Genomic DNA, 21,494 nt, shown 5'->3' with positions numbered 1-21,494 from the left:
GATAAATATATTTTTTGGAACCTATAAAACAACAATTCACCTTTTAGTAAGCAGAAACAAGGCTAACTGTAAATGACCAAATTTGGAGATACATGGTTTTCTCAGGAATTGTATGAAAAAGTGAAATCTGAAAAGTAATTGAAGCTGTCAAATAAATGCAGTGCAGCAAAATAGTACACTATCTGTCTCTGAAATGTAGAAGTAAGTGACATAAGTAAGGTTCAATACATCAAATTTGTAATTTCCTTGAGTAAATGTATTCTACTTAGTTAAGCAACAGTTTTACACCTATTTTTGCAAAATCTTTCATTCATATAAATTCATCAATTAAAACACCCTATTTTGTATGTATGTAAAACAGAACTAACTAAATGAAGGTAATGTTAGATAGCTTGTCTCCAGACTGAGAGTAATTTAACTACTCTGGGTGTCTAATGTGACCAGAACAAGGTGGGAAGAGCTGCGGCCTGTCGTGGTGAAGGAGAAGGGCAGCTGTGGGCGGGGCCGAGCGAAAGAAACAGGAAGTCCCTCACATGACTGTCAGCTGGTTTGAGTCACGTGAGCAGAGCTTTGCGGAAAAACGAAAAATGGCAGGATCGAGGTGCTCCAGTCGAGTGAGAATAATGGCCTTTCTCGCCATTTTCGCCACTCTTGTCGTCACAGCGAACTCCGTTGCTCAAGTGCCACTCCTGGCGTGGTCCAGCGACGGGTAATATTTAATGTTGTATTATTTATTTGTCATGTAGACTTTAGTAGTCCACCGACTGTTTGTCGTGCCAGTGTGCTAACACCTGTTGCTAGCTTAACTATGTTTCTACTTGTAAGTTAGATAATGTAAACGCTAGCTGGTTGACATAAACTAGCTGAAATATATAGTTTCAAGTCAAAAAACTAAATATGCGACGTTCGTTGTGACACATCATTTCCGGTTAATTTTGTGACGTTACAATCGTCTCTTGTGCCAAACATAATGTTTGATAAATTGTTATTAATCTTGTAGTGTCATGTGGAATCGCTTCACCTGTAACCTAACGTTACTAAAACACATCGTCGGAGCTACCACAGTTCCCTAATACACGGAGCAAACACACATATAGTACAGTATGCTATATTTACTATGCTACATATATTCTATGAGGTGTTTTAGACAGAAGAAGAGATCACATCCAGTTGAGGGTTTCACAATGCCAACAAAGGTTGTTATATTGTTAAGACAAATATTTGAGATAATATAGATTGCTAAATGGGAGACATTTGTATTTACTGTATAATGTTATTGCCGTTTTGTTTATTTTACACAACTGTTACTCAATTCCTATATGAATATAAGGTTTGCACTAATAGTAAAATAAACTTGTGAATGTAAGACTTTTACTTAGAACTTGGATTTGCGCGATGGATTATGATGTATACCATTATTGCCTGAAGAGATTATATGACTTCACTGTTGGGTTATTGTAAATTAGTCTGAATGAGAATTTAAATGCAAAAGTACACCGTTTGAGTATTATCTCTTGTATTGATACAATTACCGCAATGTTTGACTGTTGTGAGTGAGTGACGGCTTCAAGCAGAACAAATATATCCGTTGATGGGATGATTTTACTTATTGTTCTAAAAACTGCTTTTATGAAAAATTGTAAAATATATCACAATCTGTTTTTGTTTTTTTTGTCGTTTTAAAAAAAATAATTCCTGCATGTTAAGGTTACCACCACTGGCCTCACCTGCAGCTGGTCACATCGTGCCCAAAGGCCAACTGAAGGCCTACCTTACCTCTGCCTTTGGCTCTGGCTCGCACACTGTGCTGCTGTTCCTGCAAGATAAGGTCAGCCCCCGAGACATTACAACTATATTCATGTGTAGTTGCACTGCCTTCCCATGTGACCCTGTGTAACAGACTTCTCACTCTGGTGTGACTGTGAGCTTTGGCATTACTTCCCCTTTCTCAGCTCCTCTCGAACACATTGTTCGGGTTTATTCTCTGTGGATCAGTGTTGTTGTGACTGATGAATGGGATTGATTGATGTTTTAGTTGCATTGCAATTTTATTTGTATTAAGCTACAACTATCTTTTCACTTGTTATACACTTGTTGAATGATTAAATTAAATGTTCCTTATTTGTGTTCAGTTAAGCAAAGATGACTTCACAGTCTTTGGTGGAGTGTTTGGAAATAAGCAGGATAGTGCTTTTCAAAATCTTGAGGTAGGTTTTATAAATTTATCCATGAGTCCTAAATGAAGATGATTTTGTCGGACTAAGAATGCTGATCCTTCTTTCCACGCACTCTTCCTCAGGCTGCACTGCAGTCTTCTTCCTCATCATTAATGCTCCCTGCTTTAGAGTGGTCAGATTCCTCTGCCATCCCAGCTCTGCTGCAAGAGAAGCTGGGGGTCTCGCCTCTGCTTGTAGACGCAGACACTCTGTCACATCTCAGCATCAACACATCCGCCAGCAATCTACTCCTCATCAATCTTCCGTATTGTACTGGGTAAGACTTGTGTTCTTTAGCAAATCAGTCAATAGTCAATCTATCTATGAAGTTTCTTCTCTCTCTTTTTTTTTAAAGCTTGGTGAAAATAAAGTTTATTTAATTTGTTTACTGTTTTTATAGCTTGGACATGTCTTGCAAGGAAGTCCTTCATGGCAATGGTATGTTTTAACTGTTAATGGATTTCATACTGTAATAATTCTCAGCATTTCAGTATAGTATGTAACTGTATGTGTAACTCAACTGTATTTTTCTTTCAACAGATGAAATTTATTGGAAAAGTTCTAAGTATCATGAAAGACAAAGATGTCCTGTACACTGCGATATACACAGGCCTCCAGCCATCACGAGTAAGTTATGCTAACAGCACCAAAATGTACCAACATTTTACTATTTTTTTTAATGGTACCCCATTTCATACACAAATGACAAAATGTCTTCAAAATGTCACTTGAAGACATAAATAATCATAATATACATTTTGATTTCTTTTCGCGTAGGTGATTTCAGAGACATCTATTGTCTATCCAGACCGGCGGGGCGATCTTTGCTCCAATTACAGGCGCTCGATGTCAGACCGCCCATCATGTTAATATATCCGGTAACCTTTGCATCATGCTTTGGGCTCAGAATCTCACCATCAGCACTTCAAAAGATGTGTGGATCGACCTCCATGCAGAAACACCTTCCATGGAAGGATCCATGTGCAACAGCAGCACCGCACTGTGAGATGGCCAGCATGTTGGCGTTCTTTTGTTTATTCATGTGAACTTTAGTTTGATGTTTTTTCAAAAGAGAGAAGTCATTTTGAATGTGTTCTTCTTTTCTCACCACAGGCTTGTCCTCCGCTATAGTTCAGGCTACACACTAAGGTAAAGCAATAGACTACAAATATAAAACAATAATACATTTTGGGCTCAATACTTCTTTTATGTCGACCTGTTAAATATATGACAGATAGCAGCTGTTTAAATTATTAATTGACATTATTTTTAGCTCACATATATCCCCCATAAAACCATTGCAGTACCCTTAACACTACATAAATAAAAAAACAAGATACAATGTGTTAAAATGGTTTTAGAGTTTTAGAGCTGCCGGCAGGTGGATCCCGTTACCTGTGGACCGAGCCAGGCTCACTGTTACCCTCTTTTTCTGGTCTTCATTCAAAACTAAGCGGCTGCTGAATGTGGCTGAATGAGAGTTGTATTGATCTCTGAAAGAAGTCAAATAAGCATATTTCCCAAAATGTTGAACTATTACTTTAATCGTCTTCAAATCTAGAAGTGATTCTCTGTTATGTTAAATATCTCTGACTAAATAAGCAGCGTCTTTAGGGATTATTTATCAAGCTGATATTTTTTCATTGTGTTTTCAAGGCCTTTAGTCTTTGAATCATTGTCTGACCTGGTGTAATTGTAGACTTTATTCTTCAGCTTCAGACTACACCTTGTATTATATTAGGTTTTTCTCTCGTTCAGTATAAGTGTGCGGTCGTGCTGTCTGTCTCAGTATTTTTTGATACTATCAGTAGAGTCAATCATGTTCTAATCCTACATACAGGGGTGCTATTTGTTGAACAATGGGTTTATTAATAACCATATTTGTCACAATTCTAGCGATGAATACTAGTCTGTCGTTGAGGAACGCTCTTCCGTTGATCTCCAGGTTCACCATGAGTCGCCGATTCTATCCCGTGTCTGCACGGTTCTGGTTCACCATGGATTCTGTGCAGCTGCTGACAGGCGGTCTAACTGCCTCTTTCATTGGGAGCCGCGGCATCTACGCCCCTGCAGAGTATTCCTTCCACTGCCAGTCTGTCACTAGCTTCGAGATACTCTGCTAGTGCCAAACAACACCAACGCGAACACCACTCTGTGGAGGCTCAATTTCATCGACTTTCAGGTACGACTATAGAAGTGCTGCATTTTACATCCTGCCACTCAATATTCCTGCAGCAGTGCACCAAGTACTCTTTAAATGTAAAGTGGTTTTGATCATCAGGTGTCTCTTTTTAGTCTTCCTGTTCACTCACTGAATTTTAAATGCATTTTCTGATACAGATTCAGGGCTTTCGGTTTGGCCAATAGAACCGATTTCTCCTATGCAGTGACTGTGCAGGGTTCTTCACCCCGGGGATTTGGATGGGGCTGCTGACCGGACTGCTCATGCTGTTGATTTAGTCTACGGTCTGCACATGATCATGCAGCTAAACACCATGGATCGATTTGACGACCCCAATGGCCCGTCGATTTCAGTGCCTCAGTCGGAGTAAAGCGCCCCCGAAACATAAACACTCCTCAGTCTGTCAGTGCCTCCTAGGAGAGTCCTTCCTTGTCATGTAGCTTTTGGGAGCTTGGGCCTTAGTCTTTGAAGATATTTGTCCGACACGAGAACCTTTCCGCCGATATTCTCTCCGGTAGATTTCTTTCCTGAATCGTTCCACAGCCGACTTTTGCATATTGATATCCTGCAGGGCACATTTCATTTCCCCTCTTCGTATTTGCAAGTGCCAAAGTGAATGCACCTTTTATATTCGTTGATTTTGTGTGCTAAAAGGTGTTTTTGTGCTTTTGTCCTAAAATGATGAGCAATAATTTCTCGTAACAGAGAATAGAATGTCTTCTGTGCCAACATGAATGTGATCGCTGGATGCTGGAGGACCTTCAAAGACCTCAATTCTTACTTCTTTTTTTTTTCCCCAACTCAACTGTAATTTATTGACTATTGGTTATGAAATAAGTGCCTGTATGCAAAGAGTAGAATGCTTTTTGTGACTGTTTTGGAATTGCCTTACAAAAGTATGCTAATACTTAACCTTGGATTAGTTCTGCTGGCATTACTCAGACAAATCCAAATCAAGACTTGCATCCAATATTTTCTTGACAAATTATTTATTTATATAGCAAGTTTACGCCTTGCTTTAGGTTCATCAAAACATGTAATAACAGTGCCTCAGTTCTGATTTTGACAAACGTATTAATGTGCCATGACATGTACATTGTCTCTAATTGAAAATAATAAAAATCTATACAATGTGATTTTAGTTGGCTTGTTGTGAATGCAAAGACTTAAGTAATGTGTAATCTTTAACGTCAATCACGGAAGCTAAAATAAGTGTATTTATTTGATCATATATAACTATAATAATGCTATCAGTTTACGTAATTAACGTACCAACCCGGTTGCCATCGTTACAGCAAGACAAAACACGGCAGGTCGAGACGGCGCTTTACTGTGTTGCGTGTAACTTTGCATTTTTTTAAATGTTGTACTTCAGTTCTGGCACACGTTGTTTCTAAAATGTTAGCAGCTCCTTTTCAGAGAGTGCATTTTGGCAGCTCTCAAGAGAGGAAACTCTTACCCGTCCATTTTGCACCCGACCGGCTGGGAATCCAAATGTCCCGACCCGAGGGGCCGCACGTCGGCCCGGGATGCTACGACAACCACACGGTGGGTGTCTCCATTCACTGCCGCACGTCGTTTGTCTTCGCTCGTCACACGTTTTGATAACGGAAACCAATGATTTGCAGGTTGCTTTTATGAAGATGCGTATGGGCCATTATATGATTATAACATGTCTCCTTTCTCTTCCCAGTTTGGCACCATGCTCTATGACTTACAGAAGAGACCTGAAAGTAAGAGAGGATACAGCCTCTCTGCGAGGACCGCAGCACGCTTCCCGGCCTGTGGCTCAGTGGTAGGCGACACGAGCTGCTCCAACAAACGTATTTAAGTAGCTGGAGGTACCTTCAAGGAGAAATCCACCAATTGGACATATGAAGTTCGAATTTATTGTTCAGTGGTGAAATGTAACCAACCTACATACTTAAGTATTGTACCAAATTACAATCTTTGTGTATTTTACCTGTCTTTTTATTTTAATATTTAGATTTATATTTTAATATATATATATATATATTTATTAATAATATCATGCATTCTGGATAAAGTAGTTGAAATTGTCTCCACATTTACCAGCTGCACCATTAAGATGATGGACACTATAATTCTATATATATATATATATATAAAAATGTCTAAAAATATATATAAATTAAAAAATTAATATATATAAATTTGTGTATATATATACACGTATATATATTTATATATATAAAAATAAATATATATATATATATATGTATATATACACACATATATACATGCATGTGTATATATATACACATATATGTATATATATACACATATATATGTGAATATATATATATTCACGTATATATATATATATATATACATATATATATATACATATATATATATAAATATATAAAAGTTAGGTATGAGTACTTTTTTAGAGGTTTAATCAGCAAATGCCTCTATATTGATAAGAAAAAAACATTTCCGAGACCGACAATAAGCTGCTTTCTGATAACGGAACCAGCCATCTACTGAACATGTGAAAGTCTTGTAAATATCCTCATGCATTTGTTTTCATTTTATCCCTGCTTTAGTGTTAAAACTGACGTGTTTGCATGTTTTACATTTTGGATTTAAAAAACCTTACCTTTACCCTGAGTGACTTCTTCTCCAGCTGAGGCAGTCTGGGCTATATATATATATATATATATATATATATATTTTTTTTTTTCATATATATTTTTCATATATATATATTCATTCTTTAGAGGTAGGAGCACCAGAGCAGTAGCGGTAAACAGAGAGATGTACCCGTTAGTGGGTCTAACCTACTTTCTGTCTCCAGGCTGAAGTGTAGTGCTAAATGGCTGGAATACCCTGTTTAACATGTTTAAATGTATTTATCAGACAGAGAACCCTTCCCCACAGCAGTACCAGCAGGATCAAAGCCAGACCAGAGTCCCTCCTCCAGGCAAAACACCTTTCAACTCGACCTCACAGAGGTTCAAAATCATGTCCTGTACAGTTGAGGACAGCCCCGGGTGAGACAAGAGACTCACCGAGACTCACACAGACACACAACAGTGCTAAACTGAGCTGACAGATTATTTTGTGAAACAGGCCTGGGTACTACGCTCAAGATGCAGTGACAAACAGGAAAGTAAGCTGGCCGATGTGTTTCGGGAGCCCAGACTGGTCCAGACTGCCTCAGCTGGAGAAGAAGTCACTCAGGGTGAAGGTAAGGTTTTTTAAATCCAAAATGTAAAACATGCAAACACATGTCAGTTTTAACACTAAAAGCAGGGATAAAATGAAGAAAACAAATGCATGAGGATATTTACAAGACTTTCACATGTTCAGTAGATGGCTGGTTCCGTTATCAGAAAGCAGCTTATTGTCGGTCTCGGAAATGTTTTTTTCTGATCAATAGAGGCATTTGCTGATTAAACCTCTAAAAAAGTACTCATACCTAACTTTTCATGGCATGTCATAATATGACTTTTTATGACATACTTTAGCAAGGACAACAATATGAATCAGACAGATGTAGCCTCTGAATTTGGTGACCCAGATAGCTGTGGAGAGGGTGTTAGTTGCACAACGGTGTGTCCAGTCAGACGTCTCACAAGAAGGGAAATCATCAACAGTCAGCTCGGTATAAGAGCACGAATGTACAGGAATGGAAGAGCTGGATTCAGGAGCTCCATAAGCTGGAAGACTTAAAAGGTTGACATATCCGTGACATCTGCTCATCATTTTGATGATTTGTATGATAATGGTTACAAAACTGTGAGTTACCTGTTGCTGCATACCAACTATGGCCAGGCTCAGTGTGGATTTGGGATGTTAAATACAAGAGAGGCTCTGTTCTCATCCTGGATTCGTTTGAAAATGGCTGTAGCGTTGATGACCAGACTTTAGAGACCGCTTCTGTCTGGAAGCTTCATCCAACAGAGATGTGCCACAAAAGAAGACGACCTTCACATTTCTGATCTAATTCTTCAACATGTTCATGAGGAGGGGGTTAATTAAGGTAGTCACAATCACATCCAGACTACACTAACAATATTGGATTCCTGCTGCTACTGCATGTTGATAATTGGCCACACATAGTACTCCTCGACAGCAGCAGATGACAGGTTCCCCCCTGGGTGTTCTCTCCTGATAAACCTCCCTCCACATATTCAAGTCGATTATTTTGGATCCTTTGGAGTGACGCGTGGAAGGAGTGTTCTGAAGCACTATGGTGTTATCTTTACATGTTTAAGCTGTAAGAGCTATTCACATAGAAGTGGCATCATCGCTTGACTCTTTCATCAACACTTCTTTGACCAGACATGAGTGGTATCAATCTTCACATCTGTCTCGGCAAAGTAAGCATATGAAAGTGCTGTTCTCAAAATGTCAACCTATTTGTGTGTTTGATGTGCAGAGTTAATTTAAAAAAAAGTTTGACAATTATAACTGATCCTGAATCCTGTTTAAAATGTCAGTTCCTGCACAAAAAAAAAAAAGCATGATTTTCTCATAGTAATTATATGTGGAACGATATTGAGCAACATCTACTCTTGTTTTCCTTCAGCTGAACAGTGAAACGGCATTGCTGAAGCACAGAAGCAGAGTGGCCTACATGAGTTTATACTATTAACCAACATCAACCCATTGTTGATGTTGCCTTTGTCATAATTTGTACCTGAACTTTTAATGTACATTTACTGGAATGATACTGTTATTAAAAAAAATGGATGTCTCAATTTAAAAGTAAATTAAAAAAAGAAAGAAATGTATTTTTCTTTATTCTCAAAAAAACTGTTTTCCTGTATGGTTTGTATATTACACCACGGTGTTGCTTACAAAGTGACATTACACAATCTCTTTTAAACAAAGTGAGTGCTTGCTGAAGAAATGATGATAGTTAACACAACAAAAGTAAAGTTCTCTCTCCAATAAAAGTCAGCTTACAAAAAGCAAACGGCAGTGCTGGTCCCGGCTCACGCAGCAGGTTTCAACACCGGGCTGCTGCATTCTGGGAGGGGATCACTAACTGAACTGCCCAAAGCACCAACCACTGTGGCAAATGCGAGTCCGTTGGTCCACATTGGACTCATTTCTTCCTTCTCACTTTGGGTTTCTTGACTGGCCGAAGGTACGGGTTGTCGATCACATTGTCCTCGCTGGCCTTTGCGGAAGGAACAACTCCACCAGGAGGAAGCATGGAGTTCTCTTTGTCAGCTCCCGGATCATCCTGAGCGAGGCGAAAAAGAAAGAAATAAGTGAGAAATCTTTGTTGAATCACGCCACCAGATAACTTGATCATATTGTAAGAAATAGTTTAACATTTTGGGAAATGCATTTATTTGCTTTCTTACAGGGAGAATAATGATACCACCGCTGTGTGTGTGGGGGTGTAGCATAGAGCTAGTTTAGTGTAGCTTAGCAAAAAGAGTGTAACAGAGCAACAGAGCTAACCTAGCTGAACCTAAATACCAGCACATCTAAAGCTCAGTAATTACCCCATTGTATGTTTTGTGTTCATCAGTACCACTGCTCCCAACCATGAAGTAGTAACAGCATGTAAACTCACAGTAAATTCATTTAATGAGTTAATTGGCTTGCTTTAGAGTTGGAGCAGGGTTTCCCATTAATTACCTAAATCTGACAACTAGTCAACTAGTTCAGTTTTGTACCATGCAGTTTCATGATGAACCGAAAATATTTTGAGATTTCTGAATGGGTGGATTGTCTGGTCCTCAGTGCACATTTCCTCTGCAGCGGTGTGCAGCGTCCGGCTCTGAAGGTGTCCCGACCGCGGCCGCTTTACAGCCCCCTCACCTGCGGCTGCTAGTACTCTTTGCACCATCTCTCCATGTGGGTGGGGGGTGGGGGGGGAGGAGTCTCCTGTTTCTAGCACGACTGATAACGAGGGCGGACTTCGACCCCGTCAAGGACCTCAACTCGTTTATCGTGCCTTGAGAAGGGTGACTTTCTTGTCGTGACATCAACATTTACAATACAAACGATGAGTTTATGATTTACTAGAGCATAATGTAAAAATACTAATAAAAAGCTCCTGCATTGAAAATGTTATAGGTAAAAGTACAAAAGTATTAGGAAAATATACCTAAAGTACGTATAGTAAAATAATACTCATTATGCAGAATAGCCCATCTAATTTGAATTACTTTATTTATTTAATAATCAGGCAATATACTACTTAAATCATAGTTTATTAGTTGATATACATTTTGTATTCAAAATCTGAATCTACGAGTAACTAATATTGACAAATAAATATAGTGAAGTTAAAAGTACAATATTTCTCTGAGATGTCGTGGATCTAAAATAAAAAGTTAAATAAAATGGAAATACTCAAAAACTATTTTGAGGAACTGGTACTTTACTTAAGTACAGTACTTGAGTAGCCTAAATCAGTAATTAATTACATTCGACCAATGTTTCAAACATAACATAAAGTTGTTCAATTGTTTGAGAGCTGGCTCCATTACCAAACTTAAAGTGAATATGTTCATGAAAAAGCTTGGAAACTTTAAAACTCTGAGTGAATTCTTCCACGGAGTTCACCACAATAAGATTAAAAACAGAATTTCAAGGTTGGACTTTGTTAGCTTTTCAAATTCATGTGCTATGTGCAGAAACTGACATATTCCCAGGAAGTAGCGATTTTAAAATCTCTGGAAGTCTGCAAACTGAGCGAGAGCCACTGAGAAAGGGTAGGAAAACGCAGCCTCTATCCAGGAGTGGTTAAGACTTACGCTGATGATGTTTCCTGCTGCGTTCTCGCTGTCTGTCTGGTCGTCCTGCTCAGAGGAGTCCGTCTCCTCCAGAGTCTGCAATTCCAGCTCTGAGGGCAGGAGGGCGCTGAGATATGGAATAGTGCTTGGCTGTGCTGCGATCACTGAAAACACATTCACAGGTATTAGAACTTGTGTGAACACAACATGCTTTCGGCAGCGTAACAGACATGCAGAGAACAAGGCGTTACAAGCGCTTTTGGAAGTACGGGTCACTCACATGGGAAGGCAGTGATGTCGTCTTTGAAGAGGCTGTGAGTTTCTCCGGTCTTGGCCATGAAGCGTGTGAGCGCTCGCTCCACGTCTCTCCTCTGACTCGCTGCCTTCTCTCTCACCACCTGGTAGTCGGACACGGGCTCTCTGAACGTCTGCGAGCCGAAGGGAAAAAACACACACACACACACACACACACACACACACACACACACACACACACACACACACACACACACACACACACACACACACACACACACACACACACACACACACACACACACACACACCACACACACACACACACACACACACACACACACACACACACACACACACACACACACACACACACACACACACACACACACACACACACACACACACACACACACACACACACACACACACACACACCATCTGAATTTAATCTGTTACTTATCGCAGGTCGTGAAAACGGTGTGTTTCCATGTCAATAACTTTATACATAATGGATTATATTCCATCTTCATATATAATAATACTATTAGTAAGGACAATTACTTTTAGTTCAGGGTTTGTCTCAGGGTCTCTGTAACGACTAGGTGTGGGTAACATTCACATTTGAACCAATACTTGTACCCATTGCTACTCTTTGACAACATTTTTATTTTAGTTACATTAAAGTCATAAAAGTCCATGGAAAATGAAAACCCCTTCCTTCCCTCCCTCCCTCACACCTGTCCATAAAACCTCCAGCCTGTCAGTCTGCTACCAAGACATAATGTGAGAACGCTTGACTCACGGGTGTTTTGATGTAGGTGTGAGGGTCAGGAAACTCCGGGAAGTGGCCGGGGATGTGAGCTGGATGTGTGCGTTTCTGGCCGGCTGACAGGGCTTTGGGAGTCACAGGTGCGTTCGTCACTGGAGCTGAAATTCATCAAATCCAAAACACAAAGAAAGTTCACATCTATGTCAAGACGAGTTACAATATTAGAAATCGATTCTAGAAAGTGAGAATACCATCACCAATAAATTACATAATGCACACCAACGGTGAAAAGTAAAGTTCCTACTGACGGGCAGTTATAACCATCCTCTGTGATCTCTTGGCATACACGGGCAGGGTGTCGGCTTTGAAACCTGCAGTGAAACAAACAGATTGAATGATGTTCTCCATGTTACCTTGAGATACCAACTCATAACTGATACGTGTCCTCCAGTACCTACCCATTTCAATGAGTGTGACCACTGTATCCGACAGGGTCGGGATGCTTCTGGCTGTGTGTTCACAATAAGCTTTAGCACATCGACCTATTTCAGTTATATCTAGAAAAGGGACAAAACACATTGGGGTTCAGAAAAGTCTCTTCTTATGAAGACTAAACATTTTGCAGATATAACAAATAGATGGGCTATAAAAAAAAAAAAAAGAGGTAGGATTCATCAACAAATGCATTTGGACATGTTTTCCCAGAATCAGCATGCGTCATAAAGACTAAAGACTCTTCTCCTTTATTCATGCATTTGTGTTGAATGACAATTCATTTCAACCATCTTGCCTTCATCAGGGTTGAATTTGATGTTGCTTCTTGTCTCCTTGTAAACAGTCCATTGACAAGTCATGTTACTTATACATTACAATGGATAGCAGGGCTGCTAGCTGACTTGTGTAAAAGGCAACAGGCATTCAGGCAGTCACCCGTCTTAGAGCTGCTCTGCGACAATCTTATTTTTGTAGATTACAGCACACTTGTTATGCACAGCAGAAGGATATATGTTTTTGTACTGCTTATGTACTGAGGTGGCTCAAAGATATTGGTATTGAAAATACGCAGCTTTTATGGAGCAGGGGAATTGTAATTGAATACCCCTGGCATAGAGACGGTTTGTAGTCAGATTTAAGAAAGCACTTTCTAAATAAATAAGGACTTCAGATTTCTGGAACTGCTTCCATTAATTGAAGAATAAGTAATATAGAATGCAGTCATATAGAATGAAGTCATATAAAATGCAGTCATATAGCAAATTTGAAAGTGCAACCTTTGTGATGCATTGGGAATGGTGGTGCATTTAACATCATGATGAGGTGAATTGTAAGCCAATCATGAGGTCAGTGAAGCTTCACACCTCATAAATATAGCAGTGAAAAAACTATTTGATCAAAGTACTTAAGCAGAGAATGGAGTCTCTCTCCTCTGTGTGTGATGCATTTTTTAATTCATAATTTGACTTGATTAAGGATACTGGGATGGTTGATGCAGCGTGTTGTTGTTAATATTATTGCCATGTTATATTTGTTCCATCTAGTTTTTGTGAGGTGTCATTTCGTATGCTTACCTGCACTCTATGCTGGATCACAAACTTTGAGGTTACTAAAGACTAAACTGATGAACGCAACTTAGTTAAACACATTTGTCGAATAAAGCATGGTGCCCTGGAGAAGAACTGTGCATATCCCGTATTCATTTTAATACACAAATATATTAAAATATGCAGCGCTTAGGAAAATGAACATGGGCACATCTACTTTAGGCTTCATACATACAGCTTTGCATCATCTCCGTGAGCGTCTCCACTGCTGCCTTCTCTGCGCTCTCAAAGCCACACTCTGTCAGGAGGGCACTGACGACAACCTGCAGGGTGCGACGTCGGGCCAGGTGGTAGTTCTCTGCAGGGCTGGTAGCGGCTTTACCACCACTCCCACGCTGAAAAACATGCATGAAATAACACATATGATGGGTGACAAAATAGTATAATGTCTGTTACTATTCATTAATTTAATTATATTTCTGTGGCAACGGCGGCACATGTCCATGCTGTGGCTGGTAGCTCTAATCAATTCATTGTAGTTATGCAACACACAGGGATGCACAACAAAAGGCAGTCGTAGCCCATTTGAAACACAAGAGAAACATGACGAACAAAACGAACAGTAGTGCATTCCTGTAGTACCTTTTTTAAAATGTGCATCATAAGGATGGCATGTAAACAGCAGCAATAAAACAAATTATCTCGTCAGATAATATGGTCCACATCTTAACATTTAAAATAAATTTTAAAAAAATCTGAAAAAAAATTGGCCATCAACTTTTGACTGTTTGAGCACCAACCATTTGTTGAGAGCAGACCTTGAGACAATCACCACCCTCGGCTCGCCACCCAGCAAGACTTGCCAAACCAAATGCTACTGAAGTTGGAGTAGAGGGAGAAGATCCAAGATGGAAGCTAAACTAACCCATCTAGGACCGATGTAATTCCACCACAAAATCTGATCCAGGTTAATGTCCGGTCGAAGGAGAATTCAGGCTAACCCTGCAAAGAAAGGTCGTGACTGTTGTGACCACATCTTTAAAAGAGACCCGGTTCCATCGTGGCGTCCCGGGTCAAGCGGCACTTGATTAAGGGAGCGCGGGACTCCGGTGGGACGAGAAGCGGACGACTCAATGATGCTTGGGGCTCAAACATAGTAAATGTTGGACAATGTTTACCTGAGTTCTGATTTTGTATGTGAAGATATTGCACGGAACATGTTTTTTTGTAGCTGCAGTTTACATTCCTCCTCCAGCTAAATTAAAAAAAAAAAATACACAAAAATGTATGTACTACTGTTTTGTTTTGTTGTTCGTCAAGTTTTTACTTGTGCAGCAAATGGGCTACAGATGCATTTAATTGTGCAACCCTGTGTTGCATAATGCCAATAAATGAATCCTTAAATATTTGTCAATGAGATGTAGTGGAACAGAAGTTAAAGTTGCATAAATCGGAGATACTCAGGTTAAGTACAGGGACTAGTTTAAATGTACTTACCACTAGTTACATTTCACAGTATTCTATTAAATAGAATATTATATTACTCAGCTTTCATCAAGTGCATCTTAATGTAGTTTAGGTGCCAATTTTAGATCAGACTTTATACAGTATTGGGTCGAATATTTAGTGGTATATAGCCAAATTTAGCAGTGGTAAAAAGTACAACATATCCCAGTGAAATATAGTAGACTAGAAGTCTTACTTAGCATAATATGGTAGTAAGTGCAAGTAAAGTTTAAATCGATGGTCCAACACTTGCAGGACACTTAGCTCCACATTAGCAGGTGGCAAGACGTACCAACGTACCACAGAAACCACGCTACCCACCTTGTTAACAGATGGGTACTGAGTCGGTGCAGAAAATATGTCCCAAAAAACTTGCAATTGTACATAACACACATACTGCTGTCCATTTGTCCAGCCTGATACATGTCGGTTCACTCAGCTAACCGACTCGTGTTAGTGTTATGAAGTGCCGCGTGCTCATCGTTGACTCAACCCGAGTCACTTAACGTCAGCGCGACTTGTTGAGAGACACAGCGAACGTTACAACGTCCCGTTAACGGCGTCACGTTAGCTAGCGGACGTCCTGCTCCTGACAGCGAGGATAGAAACCGTCTCTTACCCCTCCTGCGTTCAGTGAACCTCCCGACGCCACCGCAGGATCCGCCATGTGTAATTATGTGTACTCCGACTCGGATTAATTAATATTAAACCAATATAACTGTAGCGTGAGGAGTGATTTGTCCAACGGCCGTTTAGCCTAGCCGCCGTTTGGTAAACACGGTGCGAATCTGTGTCGTCGATTCCTGTTCCGCAGACGGAAGTTTAAATCAACTCGTAGGATACTCGCTGTCTCCATCTAGCGGCTGTGTGTAGAACTACATTAAACCATGTGTAATTAATTTTCCTCACTAGATATATAGACTTGTGGGCAGTGGTGGAATTAAAACAGGTAAGTGAGTAAGTACTTACATCCTTTGTATTTTTACTTCACCTGAGTAGGCTTTTTATTTCAATTGTTTTGCAACATCATACTTCTACTCCACTACATCATCCAAATACTTTCCCTTTTTACTCTTCATCATTTGTCTGACTGCTTCAGTCTCTAGTTGCAACATGTTCAAAGAGCTATATTACTCTAAAATAAGACCTGAATCAGTTGCTAGCTGAAAAAAAAGCTTTATTAAAGTGCAAAATGAATTAAATCACACACATTCCATTTTTCCCCAACACATTCATCAAGTCACATCCAAAGGTATATCTGCTGCCCAGCAGCTAGACATTGTTGTACCCTCCACTTTTCAGTGTATCTACTAGTTAATCTGAAATACAAGAATGAGAACAAAGTGACCAGTTCAACATGGTGTTTTAATTCACCACCATCACCATCAACATTGCAAGTGTCGGGTCCATTTAAACCAGGATGGGAGGGGTTTCTTTAAGAAGCATATAAGCGGTTAGAGCTCCTCTGCCCAGCAGTCACCAGATGTTTAGCCTTCGCCTCAATCATCACCGTATTTAGCACGTCCACAACTTCGGGGCGAACCGAGGTGGTGCGTGACTTTAACACCTGCTTCTTCTCCTTCTTCGTGATCAGCTCTGCCGGTGCGTCCTCAACAGTCTCTTGCTCTGCAAATGGCAGGAAAACAGTTTCCACCAGTCCACCAACAACTCCCAGTATCGCCATAGTTGAGCCCAGCATGTAGATCTTCAGCATGCCTCGGCTCGGCCTCTGGTTTAGCATCTCTTTAGCGAACGGGATGATCTCGCCAATGGTTTCCATTGTGTGGTGTTTGATAAGTCTGTTGAAGGAGAAAAAAAACTGATTATATGTTGGAGAACATTGTCAGAGAACTCCTTTGATTTTACTCTTGAAAGCAAAGTACTCCGGAAACGTAAATCAATCTTTCCACCACACACATACAATGTTGATACTGACAGGCAGATACTCACTTTGAAGCACACCCCAAACTCTCAAGCGTACGGCCCAGTCAAGGATTCGCAGGCAAACAGACGAGGGCAGATCCTGCGATTTAAACACAAGTGGAGCCCGGGCAACTCCCACAATGACGAAAGAATATGCATATTCATGAGGCTATAGTAATTGCCCTTTGGAGATCAGGGGCTTTTTGGGTAAAAGGGCATTGGTTCTCTGGGACAAGAAGTCAAGCAAATATCCCCTCTAGGTGAAAGCGTGCATGTGACATCACATGAGGTCGATATGTGTTGCAGAAGATACAAACTCAAAAACCTCCCATGTTGCTGAACATTGGACAACATGAGTGATTGGTTGACGTTACCTGGCTCGTCGCTGTAAATATTGATCCTCATCACGAGAGCTTGAATAGTGTCAATCACAGTGCGTTAAACTATGTTCAGCCCATCCCATTGATTGGCGGGCAGGCATCGTGATCACGCCGTGTGCTCGCTGTCTGACCATAGAGCTGACCATGTAGCGGCGAGGGATGGCAGGGTGTGTGTGTGTGTGTGTGTGTGTGTGTGTGTGTGTGCCTTTGTCTGAAACTCTCTGACCTTAGACCTCGTCCACTCACTGCATGAGAGGAGGGAGTGAAGTTAGGCAAGTAAGTTGTGAAATGTGTCTGATCTTTGTCACAGAGACAGACGTGTGCTCAACTCTCAGTGAAAATGGCCACCGGCCGACGTCATGAGACGTCTGCATGTGGGTTCAACATCTGCACACCAGATGTTAGAGGCATCAGAACAGATGATCCAGTTGGGTTTTTAGCCATGCTGTTTATTGTTGTGTGGCTCCAGAAATGACGTGCAGGTTTGTCTGTAGCTTTTACCACTTTGATTTGGACTGAAATAACTCAATGAATGGATTGCCATGCATTTAATACACATATTCATGGTTCCCAAATTACATATTGCGCTGATTTTGGTGATCCCCTTAGTTTTCCTCTAGCGCCACCATGACGTTGACGTTTAGTTTTTTATTAAAACTATCTAATGTAGTCCACACATGTATTGTCCCCTCAGGATAGTTGTTATAAATTTTCCGATGCTCAGGCTTATATGTCGCTGATTCCTCTCTTATTAGATCTGAAGATAAACAGTACAGACACAGCATAGCAACCAAAATACAGACACAGCATAGCAACCAAACAGAGGGGTCGTTACTCTTTCTGTGGTTTATTGATCAACACTTGAACTCTTGCTCAGCAGTGACAAAATGCAACCAAATACAAGAACGACCTTTCCCTTATTAGTCAGCTTTGGAGTGAAGACTTTCCACAAATGTTGCTGCATGGTAACATCTTAATAATTACACTGTCAATAATTTTCCTCTTTGAGCAACACAGTATGGATTCTGGGCATTTATGTTTAACGATACTAGAAAAAGGTCAGATTGTTTGAAGACCTTTGCCTCACATTTCTGGATTAAATGGAGTCTGTCTCTATACACACACACGCCCACAGTATTGTTGTTGTGTGTGTGTGTGTGTGTTTGTGTGTGTGTTTGTGTGGGGGTGGGTGGGGGGGGGGGGGGGGGGGGGGGGGGGGGGGGGTGGGGGGGTAAATAGATATATATAATAACAGGAGCTCAAGGGAGAAAAGATTTTTGAGGATGACTGACATTACAGTTGAATCTTGGAGATCAGAATCAGTTCTTCATCAGTCATTTAAAATTAGAACGTACTAAATGCAGGACAGGGAAAACTGATTATGAACTTTCCGTTTGATCTGGTTGCTAGGACATGTTTTGTATCTGATGGTTTGTTGTAATTTATCCCGGCTGAAACACTTTTATCTGAAGACACCGGTCTTGGTAATCCTGGCTAAATTTGAAGAGCTGATGTGTCATCTAATCTACTGAAGAAGTAAAGCCTGCTAATTGGTTTAGAGGTCAGTTTAATTAGGGTTTTCAGGTCATGTCTTGCGCTCTTCCTTTGAGTTTATTTGCCTTTGTGATGTTAGAAAAATGGTTTCGGTGATCGACGCTTCCCCCTTTTTGAAGTCGGACGGGCACGCGCAACTATCCTGAGTACTGAGGTCTGGTTTGAATTAACGAGATGGTTTGAGCACGGATCAGCCTTTGAGATACCGGGATAGCCTGATTTCAATCATCGGGTTAATTTAAGCTGGTTAACAGGACATTTGATCGACTTAGTTGAACCACGTACGAGAAATAGGGCATTGGTGTCATGATTGACGATGCCAGACGATGCCAGTGAGTAAACAATGAGTGAGAAATTGGTAGACATATGAGGAATAAATGGCGGGCTTGAGGGGAATGGTCTACCGACTCAACTTGCGCTATAGCTTCACTTAATTCATTTTTCCAAATATTTCCAAGAGTAATGAGACATGTATTGATATTTGTATACATTGCATCAGTTTGCTACTAATTTACTATTAATCATTCCAATCTATGCATCAACATTATTTATTGTTCAATGGTTGGTGGGAAGTCATTTCTCGAAGAAGAAGAAGACTGAGGAGATAATTAAGAAATACAAAATGGCAGCAAAACTAAAGCAGATTCTGCACATGTTTTATTTATGAGCATCCCATCATCATACATGGACTAGATCAATAATAAAGCCACTTACAGGAGGGACAACAAACAGACTCACAGTAATTGGAGAAACATCTACAACAGTGTTTATGAATGACATTTCACATGCCAGCAGTTTTGATGGCAGTGATCACTTTGAGTATGAGTATTTAGACTGTTAATGATTTGTCAGTTTGAACATGATTCTTATAGTTTCGTCTGTATCACTCTTATTTTATAAAAAGGAAAGAAATACTTTAGAAATAAAAAAATAATAAGAACAAACAAATAACACAAAGAAGGTAATAAAGATAAGAAACAACTTCACCAGGATATATTATACCAGTATGGCTTATTTGAAGCAGTAAGCATGCATTTCATTCTTCATATATTCTATTGCAATTGCAGGTTCACTAAAGAACAGCATTTAACATGAAGTACAACAATATTGCATTGTGTTTTATTTTCTTAAACAACATATAACCACAGTCCTAATAAGACGGGACACTGAAGCGTTGATGAATTAAACTCTCCCTGATCAAAAACCAGAAAGTGTGGACTTTCAGCAGCAGGTGAGTGAGCTCATCTCTCGAATACCCGAATTCTGACCTGTTCCGGATAACTGAAGTCTACCCTGTGCATCTGAGTTAAAGTGAGTCTTGTGCATTTGAGCGTGTGTGTATGTGTGTGTGTGTGTGTGTGTGTGTGTGTGTGTGTGTGTGTGTGTGGAGCCCGCTCTACCAAATGGCATATGAAAGAAACAACAATGTGTACAGCTTTATTTCTTTTTGTTGTGTCATTTGTACGGCGTTTAGTCTGTACTGACTGCAATGAAAGCGTATCCGCGTAACTATGATATGCTGTCAACAAGTGATGGGAGTTTAAAATGCGAGAGGGGGTCAAAATGAACACGGGACTTCACGGTAGCGACGTGGTGTTACACTAGCATATAAACGACAAGCAAAAGCCAAAGAATGGATACTAATGACACGTGGATATGTCTCGCTATTTATAAGCCTTACCATGAGATTGGGTTGGTGTGTGTGTATGTGTGTGTGTGTGTGTGTGTGTACTTCTGTGTGGCCGTCGGGAAGCTTCATAGGCACTCGTTCCAAATATAAAAATGTCCCTCTGACTGCCTGTATCTCCTGGACCGTTTGGGTCAGTCAGAGGATCAACCACTTCTCAGTCTCAGTACCGGGGGACCTGCTGACACAAAACAGCTGCATGCTGAGTCAGCACAGCAACACTGTGAGGGCTCTGAGGGCAGAAACACACTCAGGGTGAGACACATAGACACACACACACACACACACACACACACACACACACGCACACATGCACAGCACATTAATAGTCAAACAGTATATTGTCAAACAGCATTAAATTAGGGGCCTGCACACCCACACAGGGAGTTATTCTGGCGTTGGAAATGATGTGAAGTCACCAAACTCCACGTACTTAAAGAAGGAATAGGCCTTTTTGCATGGAAGACATATTGACAGGTCACAGGAGGAAAAGCAGGTGTAAATAATACAAGCAATATTGCCTGAATACTATTAAGATGCTTCCATTTCAGGGTCCGGGTAGTTCATATGCTAGTTCACCGTCACACTGCCATGACAAAGTTAAAATGTCTGCCCATCATAAAGATGTAATATGTACAATGTATTTTAATAGAGGTGTAGTTCAATTAAAATATGACTTGAGCTACAATGTATGTGATAATGATATGTGAACGTGTCACTTGAACCTACCAAGTAAAAATGCTTGTTTCC

The 21,494-nt window shown here is 40.3% G+C and overlaps 4 protein-coding genes across 5 annotated transcripts; 2 read left to right on the top strand and 2 right to left on the bottom strand.

Annotated features, from left to right (window-relative positions):
* Positions 1–533: 533 nt before the first annotated feature.
* atp6ap1b (ATPase H+ transporting accessory protein 1b) lies at positions 534–5,534 on the top strand. Its single transcript, XM_034536508.1, is given in 15 exon segments — positions 534–709; positions 1,708–1,828; positions 2,133–2,207; positions 2,300–2,493; positions 2,617–2,654; positions 2,757–2,764; positions 2,766–2,843; positions 2,994–3,014; positions 3,017–3,080; positions 3,083–3,218; positions 3,330–3,365; positions 4,162–4,322; positions 4,325–4,398; positions 4,557–4,671; positions 4,674–5,534. Coding segments are annotated over 15 exon segments (1,392 nt in total). The 3' UTR covers positions 4,769–5,534.
* A 161-nt stretch (positions 5,535–5,695) lies between these two features.
* On the top strand, positions 5,696–9,177 carry LOC117733151 (protein pitchfork-like). 2 transcript variants are annotated; one of them, XM_034536557.1, is made up of 5 exons: positions 5,696–5,946; positions 6,092–6,193; positions 7,282–7,415; positions 7,495–7,612; positions 8,957–9,177. In XM_034536557.1, the coding sequence occupies exons 1-5, from the start codon at positions 5,797–5,799 to the stop codon at positions 9,020–9,022; spliced, it is 570 nt and encodes a 189-aa protein (XP_034392448.1). In that variant the 5' UTR covers positions 5,696–5,796; the 3' UTR covers positions 9,023–9,177. The 2 variants fall into 2 exon arrangements, with proteins under 2 accessions (XP_034392448.1, XP_034392449.1); XM_034536558.1 differs by having other exon boundaries at positions 5,707–5,946; positions 7,303–7,415.
* On the bottom strand, positions 9,154–16,010 carry taf8 (TAF8 RNA polymerase II, TATA box binding protein (TBP)-associated factor). Its single transcript, XM_034536546.1, has 8 exons — positions 15,820–16,010; positions 13,930–14,089; positions 12,612–12,710; positions 12,462–12,524; positions 12,187–12,311; positions 11,407–11,554; positions 11,148–11,290; positions 9,154–9,619 (listed from the first exon to the last, which is right to left on the bottom strand). Exons 1-8 carry the CDS (start codon positions 15,865–15,867, stop codon positions 9,479–9,481), a joined length of 927 nt encoding a protein of 308 aa, XP_034392437.1. The 5' UTR covers positions 15,868–16,010; the 3' UTR covers positions 9,154–9,478.
* Positions 16,011–16,299: 289 nt separating this feature from the next.
* g0s2 (G0/G1 switch 2) lies at positions 16,300–17,198 on the bottom strand. Its single transcript, XM_034536562.1, has 2 exons — positions 17,151–17,198; positions 16,300–16,999 (listed from the first exon to the last, which is right to left on the bottom strand). The coding sequence occupies exon 2, from the start codon at positions 16,978–16,980 to the stop codon at positions 16,636–16,638; it is 345 nt and encodes a 114-aa protein (XP_034392453.1). The 5' UTR covers positions 16,981–16,999; positions 17,151–17,198; the 3' UTR covers positions 16,300–16,635.
* Between the last annotated feature and the right edge of the window lie 4,296 nt (positions 17,199–21,494).

The sequence above is a fragment of the Cyclopterus lumpus genome, chromosome 7, assembly GCF_009769545.1.
Source record: "Cyclopterus lumpus isolate fCycLum1 chromosome 7, fCycLum1.pri, whole genome shotgun sequence".
NCBI classification, from domain to species: domain Eukaryota; kingdom Metazoa; phylum Chordata; class Actinopteri; order Perciformes; family Cyclopteridae; genus Cyclopterus; species Cyclopterus lumpus.
Note: the sequence above shows the minus strand (reverse complement) of the source record. Positions and strands in the feature narration are given on the sequence as shown.